The sequence below is a fragment of the Mastigoproctus giganteus genome, chromosome 7, assembly GCF_048544385.1.
Source record: "Mastigoproctus giganteus isolate SK-2022 chromosome 7, ASM4854438v1, whole genome shotgun sequence".
Taxonomy (NCBI): Eukaryota; Metazoa; Arthropoda; class Arachnida; order Uropygi; family Thelyphonidae; genus Mastigoproctus; species Mastigoproctus giganteus.
Genome location: NC_143581.1, coordinates 158276866 through 158304737, shown reverse-complemented (window position 1 = coordinate 158304737; position 27872 = coordinate 158276866). Strand labels below are relative to the sequence as shown.

Below are 27872 nucleotides of genomic sequence, written 5' to 3'. Positions count from 1 at the left end.
CAGTTTATCAGCTATCTGAGCATGATCATCAATAGTCAATCCGTCTATGTTAAGTGGTCCAATCTGATTCTTCCCTTTCCTTCTAGAGTTTACATAAGTAAAGAACTCTTCGCTGTTTTTCTTTGCATCCTTTGCCAAAGATATCTGATAATCTGCCTTCGCTTGCCTAACCTGCTTTGTGACTTGCTTACAGACAAGTTTATATCTGCAATAGGCTTCTGTGTCACCTGATAATTTATATGCATCCCATACATTTTTCTTCTCTGCCACGAGCCTAATTTGACATCCATTTAGGCCTAAACCATGAACAGTATTTCTTATTTGGAATGAGGGTTACATCATTGGAATCCAACATGTGCAGCCGTGCATCACAAACCCAAGAAAACTCAGAAATGATCCTGGTGGGTGTGGGGCCTAGCCCTGATACACCACTTTGGTCCCTGCTCTGACAAGATAAAAGTTTCTGGACCAGCCTGTCTGTGATCAGTCAGTGGATGGTCCTTACTGCTAGAGTCAACTGCATTCCAATAGGGCTCCTTCCCTTTGGTCTAGGGACAGGGTCAAGATATTATTGTAAATGTGGGTATAATGCTCTAAGCAAAATTGGCATCCCATTCATGTATGCAGAACCTGTTAGTTTGCGAGTGTGCATCCCCTTCTATAGCTTTGTGGTGGATATCTGTTGCCCTAAGTATCTCTGTGGAGATATTCAGGGAATCAGAGATTTTATTTTGCTCTTATGAGTAATTTGAATTCTTCTTCTTCTTCTTCTGGGGAAAAACATTGTACAAATGATACCGACAACACTTCTATAAAAAGATCCAGAACTGAGGATACACTACCATCAGTGACACTACTTTTCCTCATTCTGCATTCTACCAGCACTCAGGATTAAGCACTCAGGAAAATTTCGTCCTTCTTCATACAGAAAGGTTTAGAAGAGTTTGCAGGATCTCCAAAATCTGTGAAAAACTGAGATTTTTTAGTGAAAGCTTTGTGTGCCAAATATGCCAACAGATTCTGAAAGCCACATCCATTGGGGAATAAATATCACTGTAACCCACATAAAGCCATGGTTTATCGGGGTTACATGGTTAATTCTTCACATGGTGTCATATCAGAGTTGGTTCTTCTTCATTTTTTTAAAGAAGAGATCTGCTCTGAGCTGAAAGATCAAGGTGTGACACCTATCAAGTGAACATCAATGTGCAAAGATGAGAATCTCATTGTTACTTGAGTTCTGATTGTTACATTCAACATTCTTCTTCTGGGGAAAAACGTTGTACAAATGATACCGACAACACTTCTGTAAAAAGATCCAGAACTGAGGATACACTACCATCAGTGACACTACACAGCCTCCAAGTTCCATCAAGGCTGGCTATTTAAACTGTCCAGTAAGGATATACATTCCAAATCTACTTAGTTGTTTTAAGTGCTAAAAGTATGGCTGCTTGATATACATTCCAAATTTACTGAGTTGTTTTAAGTGCTAAAAGTATGGCTGCTTGATATACATTCCAAATCTACTGAGTTGTTTTAAGTGCTAAAAGTATGGCCGCTTGCAAAGAGCCTGTAATGGCAACTCTTCCTGTGCTTGACATGATGCCAAAAACCATGAGAGAGCAAGGAATGTCCATTTTCAAAGCTAATTTGTGCAAATTGCCAAGGAGAGCACCCTGCACACACTCCAGCATGACAGCAGTGGAAGGAAGAAAAAGAATTTCGAAAACTGAAAACAGAGCTGAGCATTTCCTATCAAGTGTCCAGAAAATGTATCTAACCTGCAAATAGCAGCAATCCATCATACACCCAGAAAGTTTCTGGGAAGTGTACCATTGTAACACAGATAGAAATTACCATACTGAGTTCGCTAAAACCTACTCAAAAGCAGTTTTCTGATCTACCAACCACTGCCTCAATAGCACTAGCAATATTCTTGCACCCAAACTATTCTCTCCAAAACTTTTGTCTAGTTCTTCCTTGAATTTATTTAAGGTATCAAGTTCTGCATCGTCAGATGGAAGTTTATTCCACCAATCAACTATCTGCTGGCTAAAGGCAAATTTCTGTACATCTTTTCTACAACCGTCTTTCCTCAATTTGAATTTATACCTCCTCAGGTGTGGAATCTGAGCAAGAGGAAGAATCCCATCAGCATTGAGCTTGCTCAAACCATTCAAGGCCTTATACACCTCAGTCAGATCTCCTTGCAGGTGCCTAGTCTCCAGATGCTGCAAATTGCAGAACTTAAGAGTTTTCTTGGTAACGACAGCCCATTGTTCTACTCACTAATCTTTTTGCCCTTCTCTGTACTCATTCCAGCAGCTCTACATCTTTCCTAAAAGGCCACCAGACCTGTATGCAGCACTCAAGCTGTGGCCTGACCATTGCCTTATACAAAGGAATAATCACCTCCTTATCCCTGCTACCAAAATTCTTATATATCATTGACAAGACCCCATGAGGTACCCTTACAGCCTGTCTGCACTGCTCAGAAACTTCATATCTGACTGCAACAATTATCCCCAGGTCTTTTTCATCCTCCAGTACCCTGAGTGTAGTATTGCACAGTTGGTATGTTACTCTAGGGTTATTGCTACCCATATGCAGCATTTTGCATTTATCAATGTTAAACTTCACTTGCCACCTCTCAGCCCATATGCTCAACTTTTACAGATCCTTTTGCAGTACCTTACTGTCATTAGCAACCCTACCAACCTTCATATTGTCTGCAAACTTGTACATTAAGCCTTATATACCTTCATTAATATCATTGATAAATATACAGAAACAACAATGGGCTAAACACGGTCTTCTGGGGGACACCACTAATAGCATTAGATCACTAAGTGCAGTGTCCATTAATTATATATATATATATATCCCTCTCAACCATCCCTTTATCCATAGCAGCAACTTGTCCTTAATGCCATACTGCTCTAACTTTTACAACAGTTTTCCATGTGCAACAATATTAAAAGCTTTCCTGAAATTCAAGTATATGATATCAAAATTAATTTTTTTGTTTAGTTCCTTTGTGACCATATCACAGTATCCAAACAAATTTGTCAGACAGTACTTCTCCTTAAGAAAGCCAACCTGCATCTGAACTATAACTGCAGTCTTGTCTAGATGATCTTGCAGTGCATTTTTTTAACCAGTGACTCCATTATTTTCCCTGAAATAGAAGTTAGACTAAGAGGTCTGAACTTACCTTTCATGTCACCTTTTGATCCCCATTTGTGAATTGCAGATACATTTGCCCATCTACAGTCTGTGGGGGGTCTCTCCAGAGTCCACTAATAACATTAGTCCCTGAAGAGCAGCACCCATTGATTACCACCCTCTGTCTTCTCCCACTCAACCATCCTTTTATCCATTGTAGAAACTTGCCCTTAATACAATTCTGCTCCAATTTGTAGAATAGTCTTCCATGTGCAACAGTGTCAAAAGCTTTCCTGAAATCCAAATATATGATATCAAAATAATTTTTTGCATCCAGTTCCTTTGTAACCACATCATAATAGCCTATCAAATTTGTCAGACAAAACTTTCCCTTAACAAACCCATGCTGTGTCTGAATTATTGCCGCAGTCTTGTCTAGATGATCCTGCAATGCATCTTAACCAGTGACTCCATTATTTTACTCGGAACAGAAGTTAATCTAACTGATTTGTAATTACTCGTGATACCCTTCGATCCCCCTTTGTTCATTGGGGGATACATTTGCACATCTCCAGTCCGTGGGGACCTCCCCTGAGTCCAAGCATGCTCTCATAATTACGACTAAGGGTTTGCTTAGTTGCTTTGCCGCCTCCTTTAATATAACTGGATAGATCCCATTCACCCCAGGTGCCTTTCTTATGTTTAACTTCAACAATTTCTCCTCCACTTTGCTCTCAGTTATTATAAAATCATTAAGCACCCTGCTACAATTTGATAACCTTCTGCCATTTTCAAGCCTTAATAACTCCTCAAGTGTGAATGTAGATGGAAAATACTCATTCAGTTTGTTTACCATCTGAGCAGGATCATCAACAATCGAACCATCAATATTAAGTGGACCAATCAGATTCATCCCCTTCCTTTTAGAGTTTACATAAGTAAAGAAATCCTTGCTGTTTTCTTAGCATCCTTTGCCAAAGATTTCTCGTAATCTGCATTTGCCTGCCTAACCTCCTTTGTGACCTGATTACAGACTAGCTTATATCTGCCATAGGCTTCTGAGTCACTTGATAATTTATATGCATCCCATGCATTTTTCTTCTCTGTCACGAGTCTTATTAGTTCATTTGATAACCATTTATGCCTAAACTTTGAACAATATTTCTTAATAGGTATGAAACTTTTGAAATAGGTATGAATCGTGGAAGTAGCTTCCACGATTAATTCCTTGAATGCGTCCTACTTAGAATTTACTGTTGGTAATATCGTCAATTAAACCCACTAGAGAATTTAAAAACTGTCTGAGACCACTGTACTCACCTTTACGGAAGCAAAAACCCTTTCCTTTACCCCTGAAGGTAATTATATCTTTATGTAAATCCCACATCAGTACACTGTGATCACTGCCATCTAGTGGTTCCTTTATCTGCAAATTCTTAATACACGAATGATCACTGCTGATAACTAGATCAAGAGTATTACCCTCTCTAGTTGCCTCTCGAACATGCTGCTGCAGAAAACAATCATCCAATAAATCCACAAAAGTCTTACTAGTGTGTGAGTGACCAACCCACAAGTTCCAGTCAATATCTGGGAAGTTAAAATCCCCCATTATGAGACATTCTGATTTACTACCTTACTCTATTTCTCTGTACAATTGTTCATTGTACTTATTCGATTCATTAGGCCTAAAACACACTCCTACTCTTATTTCTGCTTTATTACACGCCAAACTGACTCAACAGTGCACTGTTCATCTATATCAACTGGATGCACTTCTTTTGTTTTTATGTTTTTCTTAATTAACAGTATGGCGCCTCCTCCCTTCCTATCCTGAAGAAAAGATACACATTGTACTCCCCAAATTCCAATTCTGCATTCCTAATATCAGTGTGACACCATGTCTCTGATATCCCAACAATATCCGCCTTTGATGTCTTGACCAACACTTAAAATTCATCAAATTTATTTACTATACTTCTAGCATTGGTATACATGCACCTATTCCTAGTTACCCTGACACATCCCATATGATTTCACGATGACTGCCATCAGCCCCTGAAACCCCCAGCACCCCTCGCTCCAGGTCGCTACTTATTCTAATAGAAGTTGTGCAAGAATCACCTTCACCTCTGCCTGCGGCTACTTTTAACCTTTTAGTCTGTGAATCCCCCCCCTAAGCTAGCAGTTTTCTGACCCACCTAACACTGCCTTGATAGCATCAGCAAATATTCTTGCACCCTTTCTATTTAAGTGTATCTCATCCCTATAGAAGTAGTCTCTCCTTTTAACAAGCACAGACCACACTGAAAAAAATTCTACCCCTTGAGCCTTGCACATTCCCTCCAGGGCCAAATTGATTGACAAGGCTCTCATCATGTACTTCCTCCTGTCGTGTCTGGGCAGAATTGCAGACACTTTCAAATTTAACCCTAACTCACGACTTTTTTGCAACATTGACCTGTTCTTGTTAAGTAAATCTGCAGATCTCCTACTCTTAATGTCATTGGTGCCAACGTGTACAACAATATCGCCTTTTGTGCCCTTAAAAAAATGATATATGCTTTTCATCTTTATCAACTTTTGCCCCTGGCAGACATACCCTGGTCTTGTTCCATCTATCCTTTTTACACAATATATTCCCCGTCTCCCTGACAATAGAGTCATCAACAATAACTAGTTCCTTTGGGACAAGCGCTGCCATCTGGGTGGTGCCGCCCACCAAGGATAAGTAACAATAATCTTCTCTATTAGTGAAGTGTTAATTATTCAAGGAAGTGCAATACTTGGTAACTTGTGAAGGATGAGCACAATATGAGATACATATGAACTGATGCTATGCATTACTATCATAGTTTTCTTTAAGAGTTTCTGTGGTGTATCTACACCAGTATTATGTAGTTATATAGATGCAAATTCTTAATGCATGAATAATCACTGCTAATAGTGAGATCAAGAGTATTTCTCCCTCTGTTTGCCTGTCGAACATCCTGCTGCAGAAAATATTCATCCAATAAATCCACAAAAGTCTTGCTAGTGTGCGAGAGACCAAACTACAAGTTCCATTCTAAATCTGGGAAGATAAAATCAGCCATTATAAGACAATCTGGTTCACTGGCCCACTCTATTTCTCTGTACAGTTGTACAGAGAAATTCTACTCTTGTTAAATAAGTCCCCAGATCATTTACTCTTAATGATCTGAGGCATATCATTAGTGCTAAAGTGTACAAAAATATCACCTTTTGTGCTCTTAAAAGATGACATCTACTCTATAATGTCATGAACTTTTGCCCGTGCAGACATACTGTGGTCCTATTCTACCTATCCTTCTTGTGTAAAAAAATAAATTCTGTCACTCACCCTCCGAAATCATTCTTTTGGTGATATAGGTTCTGATAAAAGACAATGATCAAGCCTCCCTCATCTTAATAACTTGCTTATGTTTAAATTGTGTACCAAATACTCAAGTATAAGTTGAGAAATTTTTGATGTTTTTAAAATCAATAAATGCATGGTTGCCTTCTTATGGGTCATGTTGAGTTTCTACATACGGAAAAGAATTTATGTTAATAACTTAAAATAATTTTTAATGTTATCATTAAATATTCACTATGTTTTCAGTTCATTATTGAGTAAGCAAGTCCTGAAATACAGCACCTCGCACATTGTGGATGACCACCCAGGTGTGAACCAATGTATGCAGAGGTTGAGGTATGGTGCCCACACCGCATGAAGGAATGCCGCCCCTCTGTGTTACCACATATTACTAGGTGTTGACTCTCATGAACCAGTGCAATACCACCACCACTTTGCTTATTGGACGCTTGAAGTGGTGGAAGCCATGTTTAGTCTCCAAAACAAAGCTCAGGTAAACCCTCACTCATCTTTTCCATCATGCAGTATGATTGATGTCTTTGATTGAGGTTATAATGGACATCATTGTGAGATCCAGCTTCCTTACATTTTGAGGGCACAGCTTTAAAAAAGTGTTTGCAGGCCAGCCGCTAGTTAGTAGACTAGACCGAACTAGACCATATTGATAACTCCGTAACAGGCTTCCAGATCAGCTAGTCTATAATCACACTGCCTCTACTCTACCAGATAGTGACAGTTTGTTATTTGTTTTTTTTTTTTTTTTAGGAGCATTAGCAACTAAGGCCATATTGTTCCAGGATATGTGGTGGTCATTCCCTGACCTTTCCGCATTCTCCGTATTTGGTGGTGACGAGCTCAAACCCCGGTCTAATCAAGAAGCGTGTGCTACGCACTGTTGCTGCTGCTCCTTCCCACCTGGCTATGGAGGTGCCTAGATAGTGACAGGAGGGAGTCCGAGTAGTGTGTGTGGGGTTAGTGGCATTGTGAAGGCGATGTTATGTCAAGGAACTGGGTGTGTTCTTACCATGTGTATGCCAAATCCAAAAATTTTATTACTTCATGCAGCATGTTCCCCCTCTACTCTTCTTACTACTAAATACATCATGAATTGTCAAACTAACAGAGCAACCATTTCTGTGAAAAGATCTAAACCTCCCAAATACTTCTGTGTTCATTTCACATATATACGTGGTCTCAGTTCTAATCTCAATGACATCCATTTCCACTTACAGTCTGCCAAACCCCATGTACTTTTTCTAACAGAACCTCAGTTATCGATTGATTCAACCACTGCTCATCTCAGTTGCCCAAATTATTCACTGTATGATTCCTTTCACCTTAAAGGTGGTACTTGTGCATATGTCCATTCTGATATTCCCTGTCAGAAGTTTAGTTTTTGGAATCTCCTCTTTTCGGTCTTCCCTGACTTAAAATCTCTGTACCACATTTTGTCGAATTAATCCGTTGCCTCTATCATCCTTCCAAATTCAATAATCACTTGGGATTCTTTGACTTCCTCTCTTTGAAACATGACTTTCTCCTGTCCAACTTTCCTAACAGTGAGGTAATTTTCCTTGGTGATTTTAATGTTTACAACTCCAGCTGGCTTCCATTTTCTAGTCACACAAACTCAGCTGCTCGAGAAGCTGAGACTTTTACGCTTAATAATGACCTTGCACAGATTGTTCATTTACCTACCAGAATAACAGACAATTCTAACAATGCAGCCAACATACTTTTTACCTTTTTCTTCCAAAGAATCCTAAGTACACCTTCGAGGCGAGTGATCCTCTAGGCACCTCAGATCACAACTTGGTGATACAGTAAACCCTCAATTTAACGGGCTAATAGGGAAGAAGGGGTGTCCATTAATGCTGAAAATCCGTTAAATCGAATGTAACCTAGGGGCATTCTTTATTGTTCTTAATGTAAAAAAAAAAAAACTTTAATACAATATACAGTACTGTACAATATAAAATTATGTTGCTGTTTGGCCTTTGATTTACGGATATCAGAAACAGTTTGTTTTTTACGTCTTAAATTTCACAAACACTTGCTACTGAGACGCCTTGTTCTAATTTCTCAGTTAGCTCTAACTTCTGTGCCACATTTAAGTTCACACGCTTTCTTTTAACTCCTCTATCATGTGATGCCATTTTAAATTGTAAGGATTGCAAAATTATTTAATAAATAAAGTCACAATTCAGAAATCACAGAAACACTATATACAGCCTGACTGCACGATAGGTTGAGGCAGACTGAGACCAAAACAAAGCGAGTCGGTAGACCTGCAGTTTAGTGTTCCGAGTCACATTCAGCAAGTCACAGCCTGCTTTTATTTGTATTGTGGGAAAACAGCTAGTTGAACACGTTTTCAGAAAGATTAAAAAACAATTTCCTGACTACAATTTCCTGAATTTGATTATAAAAATAAAAGTAGGTAATTATCAAAACAATAATGGAAATAGGTAATTATTATTAATTTTTAATTAGTAATAATACTGAAGTTTTGTTTAACCCAAAAAAAAAAAATAATATGGTCGAGATTAACATGTACATTACTGTATTATTATTTGTCCGGTCCGTTAAAATCCGAAATCCGTTATATCAGGGTCCGTTAAATCGACAGTTTTTACTGTAGTTTCTTTTCTAATGGAACCTTTCTCTCACTGCAATTCCCAACTTTGTGTTGTTTGCATTACCAGAATGCAAAATGGGATGATCTGTGAGATTTCTTTTCTTCTTTTCCTTGGTCAGATTACTGTTTCTAAACTTCTGATGTCAACATTTTCTCAGATCATGTTAGTAAAATTATTCTTGTAGGGATGGAATCCTTTATTCCACACGCCATCTTAAAATATCATCTTCTATCCAAACCGTGGTTTTCTAATAAATGTGCTAAAGTTGTTCAAGAAAAGAATGTTGCATATCATAATTGGCTTGTTTCCAGATCTTCAGTTTCATTTTCTGCCTACGCCAATGCTTGTAACAATTGTAAGGCAGATATTAATATGTCCAAACTAGATTTCGAACAGGCTATGAGTTGAAAACTTGCTTGTTGTCCAAATGGTAGCCGCGCATCGTGGTTTCTTGCCAAAGCAATTGGCCACAACTTTTGCTCATCCCTGTTCCCATCTCTCTCAAAAGCAGTTTGTTCTATTGCCACTTCAGCCAAGGTTACTGCTGACCTGCTAGCATCCTATTTCTCTTCCAACTCATGTATTAATAATCTTGGGAAACCAACTCCCTCCATTCCCAGTATGCTTCATTCAATGCCTCCTGTGGACTTCCACAGGGCTGTGCATATGTGGGGTGCATTGGATGTGCCATACCGTGGCTCCCAATTGAGGGAGCCATCAAGGTGTCAACATAAATAAATGAGGCCCCTTAACCTCTTTTGCATCTGGGCCCCCAAGTACCTTTTCATGCCCTGGACTTCCATCAAAAGGATGTTAGAAGGATTTTGATAAATCTTGATGCTAAGAAAGCTCCAGGTCCTGATGGTATTTCTCCACTTATTCTCAAAACCTGTGCTCTCAAAATTACTCCTGTTCCATGTCACCTTTTTTCACTTTTTTATTCCAGAGGTTCTTCTGCTTGGAAATTTTCTCATATCCAGCCAGTTCCTAAAAAGGGTGACAAATCCCTCCCATCTAATTATTGCTCCACTGCAATTACTTCTATTCTTTATAAAGTAATGGAGAGATCTCTTAACTGCCAACTCTTAAGCTATCCAGAAACCTTCCATCTGATCAATGATCGCCAGTATGGATTCCATCAGTGTCGATCCACTGCTGACATTCTGGCTTATGTTATCCATCTATGGACAAATTCAAATTTGGTGAAACTCAAGCAGTTGCTTTTGACATTTCAAAGGCTTTTGATTGTGTTTGGCATAAAGGTCTTCTAAATAAGCTTCCATCTTATGGTTTGCGAACTATTTTTTATAATTGGGTATCCGGTTTTCTCTCCGACAGCTCACTGCAGGTGAGGTAGATCACACTCTGTTTTCTAACTTCTCCACTAATACTTGTGTTCTCCAAGATTCAATTTACTCTCCCATTCTTTTCCTTTTGTATATTAATGATGATCTTCCATTGACCAGAAATCATTTCCATAGTTTTGCTGATGAGAGTGCATTGTATTCCACCTTCCAGTTTGAGGAAATCTTTCCCTGCTCCAGTTTGAGAAACCTTGCCCTGGTAGCGGATATTGAAGAAGCTTCAACTTCTTGAATATCCACTACCATTTCCTTAAATTCTGATCTCCAGTGGGGCAAAGATAACTAAGTTGATTTCAATCCTACTAAAACTCAATTCTGTCTTACATCTCACAAAAAAGGATTCTTCTGCTGCTATGCATATATTTGATACACTGTGATTTCTAGGCAAGATCTCTATTGGGGATTACCCTAACTTCTAATTTCTCTTGGCATAAGCACATTATAAATATTGCTTCCTCTGCATTTAAAAAACTGGGTTTTTCTCTTTCGTTCTCGGCGTTACTTTTCTTCTAAACAGCTGTTCACTCTCTACAAATCGCAAGTCCACCCTACCATGGAATATTCTTTTTACATCTGGGGTGGTGCCCCCAAAACTTCTCTCAGTCTTCTAGATTCCATTCAAAAGTGGACAGTTAGATTAATTAATGACTCATCTCTAGCAGTGTCTCCCCCGCTCTCTGTCTCATAGACATTCTGTTTCTGCTGCATGCCTTTTCTATAGATACTTTCATGGGCATTCAAATTCTATTCCAATTCTTCTGAATTGGCTTCTATAATTCCTGCTCTCTCTCTCTCTTTCAAAGCAGTACAAATACGTGTCGCAATCGGTCAACCTCCTTTTACTGTCTACTCACAGAACCATGTTTTCTTCTTCCTCATTTATTTATTCAACTTCTGGTTTCTGGAACAACCTTCTTTCATATGTGTTTCCTGAAAATTACAATCTACAGAAGTTCAAGTCTAATGTCAACAAATCTTCTATCGTCTTCTCAACCTCCAACCCGTGCACAGTACTAAGTACTATTGGTTTTAATATCTCTCATGTTTGGGATTTTTATTAAAAAAAAAAAAAACATGTGCATTATGAGTAGACATGTCACTCAAATTCAAATGGATTTGCCCATATAATTGTACAATTGCCCATGTATTTCAATGTCTTAGTTTTATTTTAATAGAAAATAGAGAGTTCATACAGATTAGAGATGTGCATGTGTCTCTCCTATTCACAAAGAGGTTTAAAGGGCAAAGAGAATAATTCTCAAAAGCTTCACATCTGTTCCAAGGAAAATAATGGAGTCAGTGGTTACAGAAGTATTGCCTGATCACCTTGATAGGAATGCAATTACAGAGCAATCACTTATTGATTTGTTCAGGGAAGATCTTGTCACACCAATCAGATCAGCTACTATGACATAGTCACAAAAGAAATAGTTGTCAAAAATAATTTTAATATTAGATACAGGCAGTTCCTGCTTTACGAGTTCCCAAGTTTACAAGTTTTTTTTTCTTTTTTTTTTTTTTCAAGTATCAACAAAATCGAAAATATGAACATTAATTGCAAAAAATAAATGTTAAACATTCATAAATACTGCATTTCAAACCACGCTTGTTGCTATACAATGCAGTCTACCTCCACTTTACAATATTAATCAGTTCCAGAGACACCATCATATCATGAAAATATCATAATGTGAACCCAATAACACATTGTTTTTTGGTAATTCATTCCACAACCTCGTAAGTTGAAATTTTCACTGTATAACTCTCTGAAATGTTGTTTCTATAGTGTAAATTGTATTACAGTAGTTACCAATTCAAATCATTAAAATACACTACACTTTCATCATTATCATATGTTCCATTATAAGAATCAATTTTGAACAGCTTTGTGATATTTTTCTAAAACACATTTCTGGAGGTCACTACCATAAAACAATTTGAACTTTCCAGTTTATTGGGCTTTTCTGTTAGTGCATCTAATTATAAACAGGTAGTAAACTTGATCTTATTGCATTTGCGATAATCCCAATAATTGGAATTCTGTAGGTTTTTATGTTATTATGGTAAAATGTGTCCACTTCACTGAAATCTTCAATCGTATAAAAAAACACATAAATTTTCATAATCTTCTCTTCATTCCTTTTTTTTTTTTAAGCTTCGTAAACTTGTTACTCTGTGCAAATTGTGTTAGTTGCAATTTGTGCATTCTGTTAAAAAATGCTTATGCATGCTATTGAAATTTATAAAGAAAACAGAAGATTATCTTGGAAACAAATGCCTCTTGAAGCATTTCTGAAGAAGACAACTCCTTGTGCAACAAACCAACGAGTGCTGAGCCAATAATGAGTGATCAACGAGTGTGCATTTAGTCGATGGCGATGAAGAATAAATATTCTTTCACATTTGTAAGTCATAAATAATTGCTTTATTATAATAATTTGCTTGATTTTACAGGCTGTGTTTTCATTTCTTTGGATAAATCAATCATTGTTGAGAATGTAACCTCTATTTTTAACATTATGTGTATGAGAAATAAATTCCCGCTTTACGAGCATGCACTAGGAACGAATTAACTCGTAAAGTCGGGAATTACCTGTACTTAGAATTCAGTTAAGCTTTTCACGCTGTTTCACATGACAAAGTGCTGTATATATCAGAGCAGTGTAGCATTAGGGGCAGTTTTCTGCTTATGGATAAATGGATGGAACAGTTGAGTTGCCGATGACAAAGTAGTTATTAATAGCTACTGCTTTTAGTGGATTGATGTTATGAATGGAGTCCCTCCATGATCAGTTCTATACCTCCATACTGTTTTCAATATTTATTAAAAATAGTGAAGAGGGCATAACCTGTTTATTTTCAAAGTTTGCTGATGGCACGAAGGTTGGTAGGGTAATCAATGAAGGAATTGTGTATGCTACTTCAACAAGATCTAGGGAAATTAGGCAGATTGGCTGAGTGATGACAGTTGAAGTGTAACATTGATAAATGCAAGGCACTGCATTTGGGTTTCAGTAATCAGAACATACCAACTGGGTGGTACCACACTCAAGATAATGCAGAACAAAAACGACCTAGAAATAATTGTACTGTGTAATATGAATTCACTGAGCAGTGTAGACAGGCTGTTAGGATAACTAATATGTTTCTCTCAGTGATATACAAGAATTTACCAGCAAGAACAAGGTATGATTATTCCATCATATAAGGAAATGGTTAGGCTGGATCTGTTGCACTATGTGCGAAAAAAAGCAATGGATTAGCCAGTGGCACAAAAGGGTATGCTTATCAAGGAAGACCTCAGTTCTGTAAATTTTGGCATCTAGAAACTAGGCAACTGTGAGGAGACCTCATTGAAGTGTTTTGGACTTTAAATGGGTTGAGTAAACTAAATGCTAATGTCGTTCTTTCTCTTTCTTGGATGATGTGCATAATGGGACATAAATTTTAAAAAAAGGATGACTTTAGGATAAATATGTAAAAATTTGCATTCAGCCAGAATAATTAATTGTTACAAAAAATTCCATTTGGTGTTGTGAAAGTGGATAATTTGAATAAATTTAAAGATTAGACAAATCTTAGAGATGAACAAATGATGTGGGTAGTGTGGGTTTTTTTTTTTGCTGAATGCACCTGCTTCTTTGCATCAATTGCCACCATTGCTGGTACAGTAGACTGTCAAAATAACATCAATTTGAGATCAGATGTACACATACAGCAACAAAAATAGAACGGAGCATAAGCAGAAGTGTATTAATGACAGAATATAACATTGGATCGTCAACATGTTTGTTTTTTTTATGTGCAATTAATAAAATTGCATTCTTAATTTCTTGTTTGACCTCATTATTTCTGCATTAAATACATTAAAAATAAAACCTTCTAGATAACGGCAAAATTGAAATAATCCAAAGGTGCTGTTATTTCGAAAGTCTACTGTAATACTGTTCATTGTTGTTACTTAGTTTTTATTTGTTTTTTTTTTTTATTTTACTTATTTTGTTATTGTGCACATTGGACATAGCCTCTTTCTGTACCTATCTATGAGTAAACATAATTTGCTAGTTAGGGCATTGATCTTATATTGTGGAGGCTCTTTGTTACAAATTGCCTTGATATTGCACCACTCTAAATAGAAAGCATTGCTCCAATGGAAAATTATATTGTTTTGTTTCCTTTTTATTTAAAATATATGCCACTACCCAGACTCAAGTTTAAACTCTGGAGTCCCGGTGCTCAGGTGACATTATCTGTGAAAGAGGCTATGCCTGACATGTACAGTGATGTCATATAGCTTTCTTAGCTTGAGACTTTTGCCAATTTCCTCTGTAGCCAGGTGGGCAGGAGCAGCAGTACGTAGCACACAATTATTGATTAGACTGGGGTTCGAGCCCATGACCACCAAATATGGAGGATGCAGAAATGTGAGGAAATGACCACTGCATATCCCTGGAGCAATATGGCCTTAGTTGCTAATGCTCCTAAAAACCGAATAACAACAACAACTTTTGCCATACCTCAGTCATGCACTTAACTTCGTCAATTTCATACAAAATATAATTTTACTATTTGTTTTACATTTAATTTCATTTAGATTACACTAGGAAGTTCATAATAAAGAAATTGTGTAAATAATAAAATGCTATTTTGATTCAAAAATCAAGTTTTTTTGATTTTTTTATAGTTCTCATTAAAAGGCATTGGCATTCTGAGATCATGGTATTGAACATTTGAAATCTCAAAATCCTGGATTTGTAGTTCCTTGTGCTGTAAAATTTCAGTAATGTCTCACAGTTAGGGAACAGATAAGTCACTTTTTATGGTGGTGAAATGACTAAGATGTCTACACCTCCAACAATTTAAAATCTTAAGTTTAACAGTGCTGCACGTTGTGTTCAACCACTCAGACTTTGTCCTGCCTCCATTCTTTGGCGCATTATAGCCTTAGTCACTAATGAGCCAATAAAACCCAAGCAACAACAACAACAACAGCCTCCATTCTTCCTTTTTCTGCCATTTCTCCAAAGAATCATCCAAATGGCCTTTGTGACATTTTTGTAAATGTTGACCGTGTTGCAGACGATACAAAGGTTGGCAGGGTTGTCAAGGACACTACTGACACTATGCTGCTGCAACAGGATCTGGAAAGGTTGAGCAGATGGGCTGAGAGGTGGCAAATGAAGTTTAACATTGACAAATGTAAAGTACTACACATGGGAAACAGCAACCCCAGAGCAACGTATCAACTCTGTGGTACTACACTGACAGTGGTAGAGAATGAAAGGGACTTGGGGGTGGTTGTGCAGGCAGATATGAAGTTCTCTGAGCAGTGCAGATGGGCTGCAAGAGTAGCTCATGGAGTATTGTCAATGATATACAGGAATTTTTCCAGCAGGGATAAGGAGGTGATTATTCCATTGTATAAGGCAATGGTCAGGCCACACCTAGAGTACTGTATACAGGTCTGGAGGCCTCATTTCAAGAAGGATGTAGAGCTGCTGGAACGAGTACAGAGAAGGGCAACAAGATTAGTGAATGGAACAAAGGGGTGCTCTTACGAAGAAAGGCTTAAGTTTTGCAAATTACAGTGTCTGGAGACTAGGCACCAGCGAGGCGATCTGATAGAGGTGTATAAAGCCTTGAATGGTTTAAGCATGCTCAATGCTGATGGGATTCTTCCTCTAGCTCAGAAAAATCACCTGAGAGGGCATAAATTCAAATTGAGGAAAGACAGATGTAGGATAGACGTGCGGAAATTTGCCTTTAGCCAGCGGGTGGTTGGTTGGTGGAACAGACTTCCATCCCTTGTGGTGGAGGTTGATAGCCTAAATAAGTTTAAGGCTCAGCTGGACAGGTATTTTGAACGAACAGAGGGGTGAAGTGGAAGTGGGTTTTTTTTTTTTTTTTTTTGGCTGATGCTGCATAAGCTTGCTTTCTTGCATCAAATGCCTCTACTAATGCTAATGCTAAGCCACTTGTGTGAGCAATAAACAGGAAATACAGTCAGGCTAGGTTATACCAACCTCAGAAATAATGAAAGCTTGGCTATAGTGCCACAGTTAACTCAGTTAGAATTCTCCATATAATTGTGCTCTTTTACCTTGGTTATAACATAATTTAAAATTATTTATTTATTTCATGTGTATTAAAGCTATATCTTAGATAGAGGTATATGTATGCTTTAGAATGTGTACTAGAGGTATACGTATAGTTTAGAATGTGTACTAGAGGGCCTCCATAGCCTGGACCTCCATAGTAGACCGGGGTCAGGAGTGGGAGTGCAGTAGCACACACTCTTTGAGTAGACCGGGGTTCAAGCCCCTGACTGCTGAATACGGTCGATCTGCCAACCCGCACTGGACCAGCGTGGCAGATTATGGTTCATTTCTCTCAGCATGAATTGTTAAGGAGGCTTCCATCCTGCAGTGGGTTGATAATGGCTGCACTTTACCTTTTTTTTTACTAGAGGTATACATATATTTTAGACTGTGTACTAGATGTATACATATATTTTAGACTGTGTACTAGATGTATACATATATTTTAGAATGTTTTTAACATTAATTCAACATCTGTGATTGTTGTATTGTATTTAAAATAATAATTTATAACTGTATTTCAAATAATACCCTTTCTCTGTTTTTTTTGTTTATGGTGGCCTTAAACTTGAAAGGTGTTTGTATTCTCTAGTGTACAAAGCCAATATCACACAATAACGTAGGAAACTCATTTCCACCTGCAAGCAGTTTGTTGTAGAACTTACGTTACAAAATCAAAGTACACATACTTTTTTTACATGTCACTGATTTTCTGAAATTGCCATACAGTACCCTATTAACTGATTGGTAATGCCAATTCATCTAGACTGCATCTTTGGTGGCGTTGACAATTTTCCATTGCTCTTGGGTTCTTTCCTCAGTCATGCACTAAAGCTCTTGAGACACCAGTGAACTCAGCCACTAATTCAGTGATTTCATGAACTCACTTCTCAGAACATAGTTCTGCTATTTTCAATAAACATTCTTTACAGTTTTCTTCATTCGACTATGTAGCTGCTTCCCTGAAATGTTTTTCTTTGGTAAGAATAGATGCCATTACACTAGCTTCTCTCCTAAATAAAGAAATAATCTTGTCAATGGAAACAGAATGTTTTCATCGACAAGATTATCTCTTTGTTTTGACTGTACAGAGATTCAGAAAACAAACTGTTTTCATCTGGTTACCTAATTTGTATGTTGTAACAGTTTTGTGCAATTTTATTTATGAAGTCAAATAGAAATTGTCTTGTTTTGTAAAAAATATATATGGTTCTATTTTTATATTTTATTTAAAAATGTATTTACATTTTTGTTTGTTCCTTATCTTTTGTGCACCATTATTTATTAGGTCATTTCAGGGTTCTGCAGAATTTTAAAATGCCACAATATATGTTTTAATTATTATTTATTGTAGTGATCACTTGATATTCTCTCCCTATAACCATATACAGGTAGTTCTCGACTTTACGAGTTAATTCATTCCTAGCACATGCTCGTAAAGTGGAAATTTATTTCCCATAGACATAAGTTTAAAAATAGGGGTTACGTTCTCAACAATGAAATTAATTAGCTAATTAGTTTATGTTTAAACAATGATTGATTTATCCAAAGAAATGAAAGCATAGCCTGTAAAATCAAGCAAATTATAATAATAGAGAAATTATTTACGACTTACAGATGTTAAAGAATGTTTATTCTTCATCATCATCGACTAAATGCACACTTGTTGATCACTCATTATTGGTTCGGCACTCATTGGTTTGTTGCACAAGGAATAGTCTTCTTCAGAAATGTTTCAAGAGGCGTTTGTTTCCAAGATAATCTCTTTTAATTATAAATTTCACGATTGCATGCATAAGCATTTTTTAATGCCACACACAAAGCGCAACTAACACGATTCGCATGGAGTAACAAGTTTATGAAGCTTTAAAAAAAAGAATGAAGAGAAGATTCTGAAAATTTATTTATGTTTTTTATACGATTGAAGATTTCAGTAAAAGGGAAGCACATTTCACTACAATAACGTAAAACACCTCACAATTCCAGCTATCGATATTTTTGCAAATGCAAGAAGATCGAGTTTACTACCCATTTATAATTGCTTGCAGTAACAGAAAAGCCCAAGAAACCGGAAAGTGCAAATTGTTTTTATTGTTTTATGGTCGTGACCTCCAGAAATGTGCTTTAGAAAAATATCACAAAGGCGTTTAAAATTGATTCTTATAAGGAAACATATGATAATGATGAAAGGGTAGTGCACTTTAAAAGGTCACACTCATAACCTTAAACATGACATTTTAGAGAGATAAAAAGCTTAGTTATACAGCAAAAATTTCAACTTCCAAGATCTTGAAACGAATTACAAAAAAACACTGTTATTGGGTTAAATATTATGATATTTTAATGATACGATGGTGTCTCTGGAACTGATTAATATCGTAAAGCGGGGTACACTGTATTGTATTGCTATGCACGTGGTTTGGAATGCGGTATTTATGAATGTTTAACATTCATTTCTTGCAACTAATGTTCATATTTTCAAATTTGTTGATACTGTACTTGATACTTTGGGAGAAAAAACTCGTAAACCCGGGAACTCATAAAGCGAGAACTGCCTGTACAGTAAAATTACTCTAACATTAACAATTGGTATAAATAATACTCCTTTGCCTTAATGTATTCACTTTAAATGATCATGTAACATCCCCATTTCCAAAATTTATTATAGATAGATTTTCTTTGTACTGATTTTAGAAGGTCGAGCTGGAGTAAATGGAGAACCCCAAGCTGTTCCTCTCACAGTACCAGAAAGAGATGCTTTTAAACTAAATTCTAATGACATTGAAGATATAAGCTTACCAGAGAAACCACAGAAACCAAAATCAGTAGTTGAAATTAGAAATTACTTTCCTGAAACATGGCTTTGGGAACTTCAAAATGTGGGGTAATGTTCATTTTTCATTATTACAATTATGGAGACTGTTAGTTATTTAAAAAAATTCTTATATTAAAATTAAAAGAAAAGTGTATCGAAAAATATTGAATTTTCATGTTTTCCAAAAAAATAATAATACACAGATCTTTTTAGAGTAATAATTTATTTTAGAGCAAGAATTTGATTAATAATCAGCAATCACTTTATTTTGCACTTTCTGAATATAAAAAAATTTTGTTGAATCTTTGGAGAAAGATATAGTTTTAAAAATCTGTTTACAAAATAGAGCCCAATTAAAGGGACTGCATTCATCTTAATTGTCTCAGTGTAGGATGGCATAATTCCATATTGCAATATGAGTCTTTTTTGATACTGTATAATACTACTCTTTTTTTTTTTACCTATATTTTGGTTGGTTCAAGTCTTTACAATTGAGTGTCAAAAAAGACTCCCAACAACCAACTTCCAACAGCTACATGCATGCTACTCATAAAGTAGAGTTTTCAAATTTAATGAGCTTTTGGTATGATTAGAAAATGATAATTTAATTGCAGATAATATTTTACAAGCAATAGTTTAATATCAGCTGTAAGCAGAAGCAAAATTGAGTCTTGTAGTGCTTCTAATTGGTCATGCAGCAGTCTGGAAAGCAAGATGGGGATTACAAGGCTTGCAAGAAATACTCACGAGACAAGCAATTATATAGACTGTGAATGGCACTCAAATCACAAGCAGGTATACATATACTTGCTTATACATTAATGCAAGGAGCATAGTAAATAATTGATGAATTTGAAGTATTGGTTAAATCATCAAATGCAGACGTTATAGAAATATCAGAAATATGATGACATAAGAGATTCAGCAAATGCAAAATTTGAATATAATGTGTACACAAAAGATGTGTGTATATGTGTGTTCTCTATCCAGTTGGTACCTCAGGATTCCCTATTATAATCTGCCAATATGCATCTGCATTAAAGGAAAAGGGAAAGGGATGAATCAGATTGGTCCATTGGATATTGACGGTTCAGCTGTTGATGATCCTGCTCAGGTGGCTAACAAACTAAATGAGTATTTTACATTTACATTTACACATGAGGAGTTATTCAGGGAGGGGAATGCCAGAGGTGAATTTAATTCTGGCAGTGAGCTAGATGATTTTGTAATAACTGAGAGGAAAGTGGAGGAGAAATTGTTGAAGATAAACATAAAAAAGGCACCCAGGGTGGATGGGATCCATTCAGTTATATTAAAGGAGGCAGCAAAGGAAGTAAGCAAACCCTTAGCCATAATTATGAGAGCTTCTTTGGACTCTGGGGAGGTACCCATGGACTGGAGATGTGCAAATATGACCCCAATTCATAAAAGAGGATCAAAGGGCGACACAAGTAATTATAGACCTGTCAGTTTAACTTCTGTTCCAGGAAAATTAATGGAGGCACTGGTTAAAGAAGCACTGCAGAATCATCTAGACAAGACTTCAGTTATAGCTCGGACACTGCATGGTTTTGTTAAAGGAAAGTCTTGCCTGACCAACTTGATTGGATACTGTGATGTGGTCACAAAGGAACTGGATGCAGGAAATAACTTTGATATCGTATATTTGAATCTCAGAAAGGCTTTTGATACTGTTGTACATGGAAGACTGCTGCACAAATTGGAGCAGTGTGGCATTGGAGGCAAATTGCTGCTATGGATAAAGGGATGGTTGAGTGGGAGAAGACAGAGAGTGGTAATCAATGGACACTGCTCATCGTGGACTAATGTTATTAGTGGAGTCCCTCAGGGTTCAGTGTTGGGTCCATTGTTGTTTTCTGTATTTATAAATGATATTGATGATGGTATATCAAACTTAACGTCCAAGTTTGCAGATGATACAAAGGTTGGCAGGGTTGTTGAGGACACTAATGACAGTGCATTGCTGCAACAGGATCTAGAAAAGTTGAGCAGATGGGGTGACAAATGAAGTTTAACATTGAAAAATGTAAAGTATATGGGAAGCAGTAACCCCAGAGTAACGTATCAACTCTGTTGTACTACACTGACAGTGGTAGAGAATAAAAAGGCCCTGGAGGTAATTATGCAGGTAGATATGAAGTTTTCTGAGCAGTGCAGATGGTCTGCAAGTGTAGCTCATGGTGTCTTGTCATTGATATACAGGAATTTTTCTAGTATGGATAAGGAGGTGATTATCCCCTTGTATAAAGCAATGGTCAGGGCACACCTTGAGTATGGAGGCCTCATTTTAAGAAGGATGTAGAGCTATTGGAATGAGTACAGAGAAGGGCAACAAAATTAGTGAATGGAATAAAGTGTTGCTCTTACGAAGAAAGGCTTAAGTTTTGCAAATTACAGTGTCTGAAGACTAGGCACCTATGAGGTGATCTGATTGAGGTGTATAAAGCCTTGAATGATTTCAGCATGCTCAATGCTGAAGGGATTCTTCCTCTTGCTCAGAATAAATTCAAATTGAGGAAAGACAGTTGTAGGATAAATGTGCGGAAGTTTGCCTTTAGCCAGCGGTAGTTAGATGGAACAGACTTCCATCCTTTGTTGTGGAAGTTGATAGCCTAAATAAATTTAAGGCTGAGCTGGACAGGTATTTGGAACGAATGGAGAGGTGAAATGGGAGTGGGTTTTTTTTTTTTTTTTTTTGGCTGATGCTGCATAAGCTTGCTTTCTTGCATCATATGCCTCTACTAATGCTAATCTGTGCAGGGCTAGTCATGTGTTGTGTAGGCTTACATGTTTAGTAAAATCTTGTGTTGGACAACTGGCCATTTAGCAATCAGTTAGCAAAACTCACCTAGAGATTCATTATTTGGCTCCCATCCCTGTCACAAGGTGAAGTCTATCAGGAGAGCACCTGCTATGACTTGCAGGGCCAGATTAGAGACTGTTGTGCCGGCTCTTGTGTGATAACTAGCGGATGAATTGTTGGAGGGAATCTAGGTGTCTTCTGTTGCTTATTTTTTCTCCTCTTTTAAACCAGATTCCAGCCCTGTGGGTAAGTATAGGGACAAAGATGCTGGCATATATTAGGACTGGTGCCTTACCTCTGAGGCTGCCACCTGACTTTGTGACCTTGCTGATGAGTACAATGTAATTCTTGATCTTCTTCTTTACATAGGTGATGTGGAGGAGAAAGCTGCACTTGTTGTCAAGTATAGGCCCGACGTAGCCCAGTGGTCAGGAGCGAGAGTGTATAGCACACGTTCCTTGAGTGGACCGGGGTTCAAGTCCGTGACTACTAAATACAATAAATATTTGTATTGATGATTAATTGTAAACTCTACTGACTTGGTTGTCGTGCCGGAGTATAAACAGAAAATTAAAAAAATTTATAACACTGAGATATTTCAATTCTGAATCGTGTTTTATGCATAAGCAAGCAATTCGGGCTCTCCATGATCTTGTTGTACTAAAGTTGCCTTTTAACAAGATGTCTGTGGACTTGCTTGCAGATATCTTTGGCTTATGGGTTGAGGTCCATATCAGTACCACGAAATCACCAGGCAAGTGATTTCTTGGTACTGATTTTGCATTGTCACTGCTTGGTCAGTAAGGTAACTCTGCACTAGTTTGTACAGGTTACCTAGAACCTTCATGTGTTGGTAGCACCAAAGAATACTTTCCCACCATACGGAGTCAAAATGTCTTCAAAGTCAACTAATATGGCAAGAAAGTAAAGCGTGGGCAATGATGGATCCCCTATTGGGACCCACTATTGCCCACACTTTGCCACGAGAAGGCAGGTCAGGCACCCATTAGATTATTTTAGATTATTTGGAAATTAGGTGGCAGGTAGCAGGCCCTGCCACCTGCCACCTAATTTCCAAAGATTTCAGTGGCAAGGCCTATATATATATAAAGGGGGTGAACACTAGAATTTGGAAAGGCCGAAAGAGGTTTACGAGAAAGCGGTTGAATTTAGATGTTGATTAGAATTTGGCGGCATTGTTACAGGCGTACTCAGTTAGTTTAGAGTGGGGGGGGAGACTGAAGGCTGGGAACAATAGAGTAGGCATTCCCAAAGAGGTCAGTGGGATGAGCCCCACTAGGCAAAGTATGAGGGAGGCACAGAGGGGAGGAGACAGACTTGTCTCCCCCCCGGCCTGGGTTTTAAAGGGAATCCGGTTGAGATCGGCAAATGGCTTGTCGGCAACAGAGCTACAGTATGTCGGTGATCATTGTCAGGTCCATGTAAGTGCTGAATCCAGTAGGATGGTCAAACTGCCCATCCTGTCTTGGAGGTAGGATATGTTAGCTGGCAGTGTGGGGAGTAATGTAATCTCCCTCCCACTACCAGGGAGGGTGGAAGAGACACACACATTTACTTCATTCGTAATCTGCATTCTGTTTTTTATACTTTTTTCTTATATTTTATATATTTTTTTTTTCTGTTAGGTTATATATATATATTTTTTTTTTTTTTTTTTTCTGTTAGGTTATATATATATATATATATATATATATTTTTTTTTTTTTTTTTTTTCACTCATTCATCTTTTTCTCACACACCAGGAGGATGCAGTGGTGTGTAATGTAAATTTAAATACTAATGCACAATAGTTAAGCTAAATAAGCAAGAATATAAAAGATTAAAACTAGGTTATGTGTGTACTTGACTGTAACATTTATGGTTTGTGTTCTTTTTCTCACACACTTACACTCTCATTCATTCTTCTGTCTTTCATTTCATTTATTCTACTCTTGCTTTCTGCACTACACTCTCTGGATACTTCAACTTACTGTTATTCTTCAGTTGTGGAGCAGGCCTAGCTGCAAGTATTTTGCATGCCAGGGGAGAATGCAGTGATAGTGTTTTTGTTGTTGTTAATTTTTTTTTTTTAGTATATATAAAGTAATGTAAGTTATTATTAATTTTGTATTCTTTCAGCCAATTACATTTGCTCTTCCACTCATTCCCATTCACCAATAACACTCATTCACTCTCTCTCTTTCCCTCATGCTAGGTCACTCTTTCTTTCATCAAAACTGACATTTATTCCCTTTTATCATAATTCCTATTTCAATCTTTCACTCAGTGCCTAGCCTATTAATTCTGTCTTTCATTCTCATTCATACATTCATTCTCCTCATTCATTCTACATTGCATCCCCCTTGCTACTAGCTTACTGATATTTTTCAGCTAATCTGCTTTCCTGGCTGCCTGTACATCTCCCTTCACTTTATCGTTACTTATTTGGTGTGGTGCCCCAGGTTCCCACACATGACAGGGTAGTCCTGGGAGGGTACCCAGATCAATCCGGTTTTGTCATGTCAGGTTTCTGTCATTACGCAGAATACTGCTATCCTTACAGTTTTTAAGTCATCGTCTGGGTGTGTGGGAAATGTGGGCAATTTTAACTATTGATTATTTTTTAATTGCTGGGGAGTGAATTGCCATTCTTTGGATAGTTCTGTGCATTTTGAATACTTTGCTGTGTGAAGGTTGTAAAGGCTTTATAATTTTCCTCTTCTATGATGAACAGATGTTCTTCTCCCCTGGGAAGGGGGCAAGTCTGTGCTATTAGCTGTGTTCTGGGGATGTCATAAATTATATATTCATATAAAATGTGTGCGCCCAGTCTTCACTCTCGCCACAGGTGCAGTTCGAGTCACCAGTCAGACCTAAGGAGGTTTGTTTCGCCTTTAGGGAGCAGTGACCTGTCAATATAAATGTTGTAAAAAATCCAGGGGCATACCACTTAGGTAGCTTTAGGCTAACCATTGTCACCCGTGTCAGAAACCTTTTAGTAACCAGACCTCTGGTTTCCTGCTCCCACTTTGTTTGCCTTAGCTCATTGAGCTTTGTGGCTATTCTTTTTCTTTCAGCATTGACGGTGTTGGCTGTATCAAGGGCTATCCTCAGAAATTCTCTGGGTATGCATTTTTTAAGTCTATAATGACTTAAAGTAGCCAGGTCTTTACCTGGCTACATCCAGGTAAAGTGGGAGAGCTGTGGCCAGCAACTGTAGCACATGTGTGCTTACTGTGCGACATGCCCTGGTAATAGCGAGTAGCATTGTCCTTTGTATCGATTCCTATTTCTTACTATGGCCAGGCAGATGAACCAAGCACCTGCTCCATAGGTGATAACAAGTAGGAACATTGCACAGTATATGATTGCCAGGGTCTTTCTTTTGATCCCCCAGTCTGCTCGGCTGATCCTGGCAATCATACCTGCATAATTTCTCACTTTCTTCGCCAAGTAGGTCAAATGGGGATAAAAAGTTAATTTTGAATCAAAGATCACTCCAAGATATTTTAGTTCTATTGCCATTTTTATAGTAGTTGTGTTAATTTTGATTTGTGGATGTCTTCTTATGTCCAAATTGCCTTTTAGAAGTATTTGTTTGCTTTTTTAGGCGATATTTTGAGAATGTGCATTTGTGCCCACTCCTGCAGCTGGAAGAGGGTGGCATTTGATCTTTGCTCTACAGCCACTCGCATATTACCTTTTACAAGGAAAATCATGTCATCTGCAAAGGCCAGGCTTTCCATGGAGCCCAAATCGAAGGCCAGAAATTCATCCAGAACAATGTTCCAGAAGAAAGGGCCAAGGATTGAACCCTGTGAGCAGCCTTTATTCACAGGCATGTCAATTCCTGGAACCCTGTGCATACTGAGACAATTCTGTCTGTAAGGTAGCTGTTTATTACCTTATAGAGGTTTTGTGTGGCATTTGCCTGGCAGAGTCTCCTAAGGACACTAGGCCACCAGAGTGAGTCAAATGCCCCAGCAAAGTCAATAGAGATTGCCAGCGTATATTTTTCCTCTGACTTTTTAACTGTTGTCAGTAGGTGGTGCATGACATCCTCTGTACAGTTGCCCTGCTTAAAACCATACTGATTGTTGGAATGTAAACCTGCTTCTGTGTAGTATTCAGCTAATCTGCTATATATCAGTCTTTCGTATATTTTCCTTAGTACAGGGAGTAGGGCTATTGGTCTATATGATTTGGGATCAGTAGTGGGTTTCTCAAGGGTTTTGAGAATTAATGTTAATACAGCTTTTTTTCCATATTTTTGGAAATATACCTTCTGTTATGCAGTTATTATAAGTGCTATTAATTTGTCTGGTGCTATTTCCACTAATTTTTTGATAATCTCAACCTCTAAGAGGTCAAAGCCTGGGTATTTATTGTTTTTGGTTTAGGATAGTTCTATTTCTAAGTGTTGTATAGTAAACAGAGATTCAATATTGACATCGTCATATTCAGTGTTTTCTTTTATAATGTCTGGCTGAGTGGGGGAATGATCCCCCGTTTCAGTCTGAATAATACTGTATAGGATGTTATTTACAGAATCCACCCAACACAGGGTTGGGGTTCCATCTGGTTTGACAGTAGTTTCTAGGACATCTCCTCTTGGCAGATTGTTCATCACTATTCTGTAGAAAACACCCTAAGGGTTATTGTTTCCAGTAGTTCCCACCAAGTGCCTCCAGCATTTCTTTTCCCTCTCTCTTATGAGGGGGGCTGCCTCTTATGACTGGATGCTGTCTATGCTGAACACATTATTATGTGCTCCTGAATTTTATGTCGAAAGTGTGGTATTAAGTAGAGTTATTTGATTTCCTTGGTGATCATCTTGTTGATAGAGTTGGATTGTGGTAGTGTTCAGTGTATTTTTAACAATATTAGGTAGTATGTAACTACTTATAGACATTAGTTTATTTTGACAGTTGGAACGTTCTTTGTTCTAATGGTCAGTTGATTGTTTGCCTATGCTACAGCATAGCATAAATACTTAAAATTTTATCTGACTATAATTTAAAATCCTGATGCTTGGAGACTGGGGGACCTTAACACATTGGTGACTATGTGGTACACCGGTGGTACAAGACATTATGTTTAATGTACCACCAGTATACCACATTGTCACCAATGTGTTGATTAATGAGAACGACCTTACTGTTCTGTGTGTCAGGGTTTGAACCCGACGAAATATAATTAAACTTAAATGCTTAAAAGAAATGATTTTTGGAAATTGTAGTGGCACTGCATATGATGATTGAATTTTGATTAATAAGCGATAAAATGAGTGCTAACAAAGATACTGCATCAGGGGAGAGTAACACAACAAACAGGAAATCCACTGTTAAAATTGAAAATCTCCCCAAGATTGAGCCTTTTGTAAGTAATGATGAGGTAAATGCAGTGAATGGGTTTGTAACGAACCTTCTGGGAGACTGTGATGGGTTTTCAAATTCTGATAGTAAGGGTTCCCATAAGATATTTAAGAAAGTCTTAAAGCAAGGTAATAAGCTAAATACTGAAGGTACCAAATTTAATAGTATTAAGCATCGTGACCCTCCTTCTGTTGAACAATGCATTAGTTAATT

The 27872-nt window shown here is 37.5% G+C and overlaps 1 protein-coding gene across 1 annotated transcript in view; it reads left to right on the top strand.

Annotated features, from left to right (window-relative positions):
- Positions 1–27872, top strand: part of LOC150083280 (murinoglobulin-1-like) — an 892685-nt gene that overhangs the window by 390829 nt on the left and 473984 nt on the right. The window contains exon 18 of the mRNA XM_090378459.1: positions 19340–19529. Coding sequence (XP_090234585.1) covers positions 19340–19529 — 190 coding nt within the window. The remainder of the gene's footprint in view (positions 1–19339; positions 19530–27872) is intronic.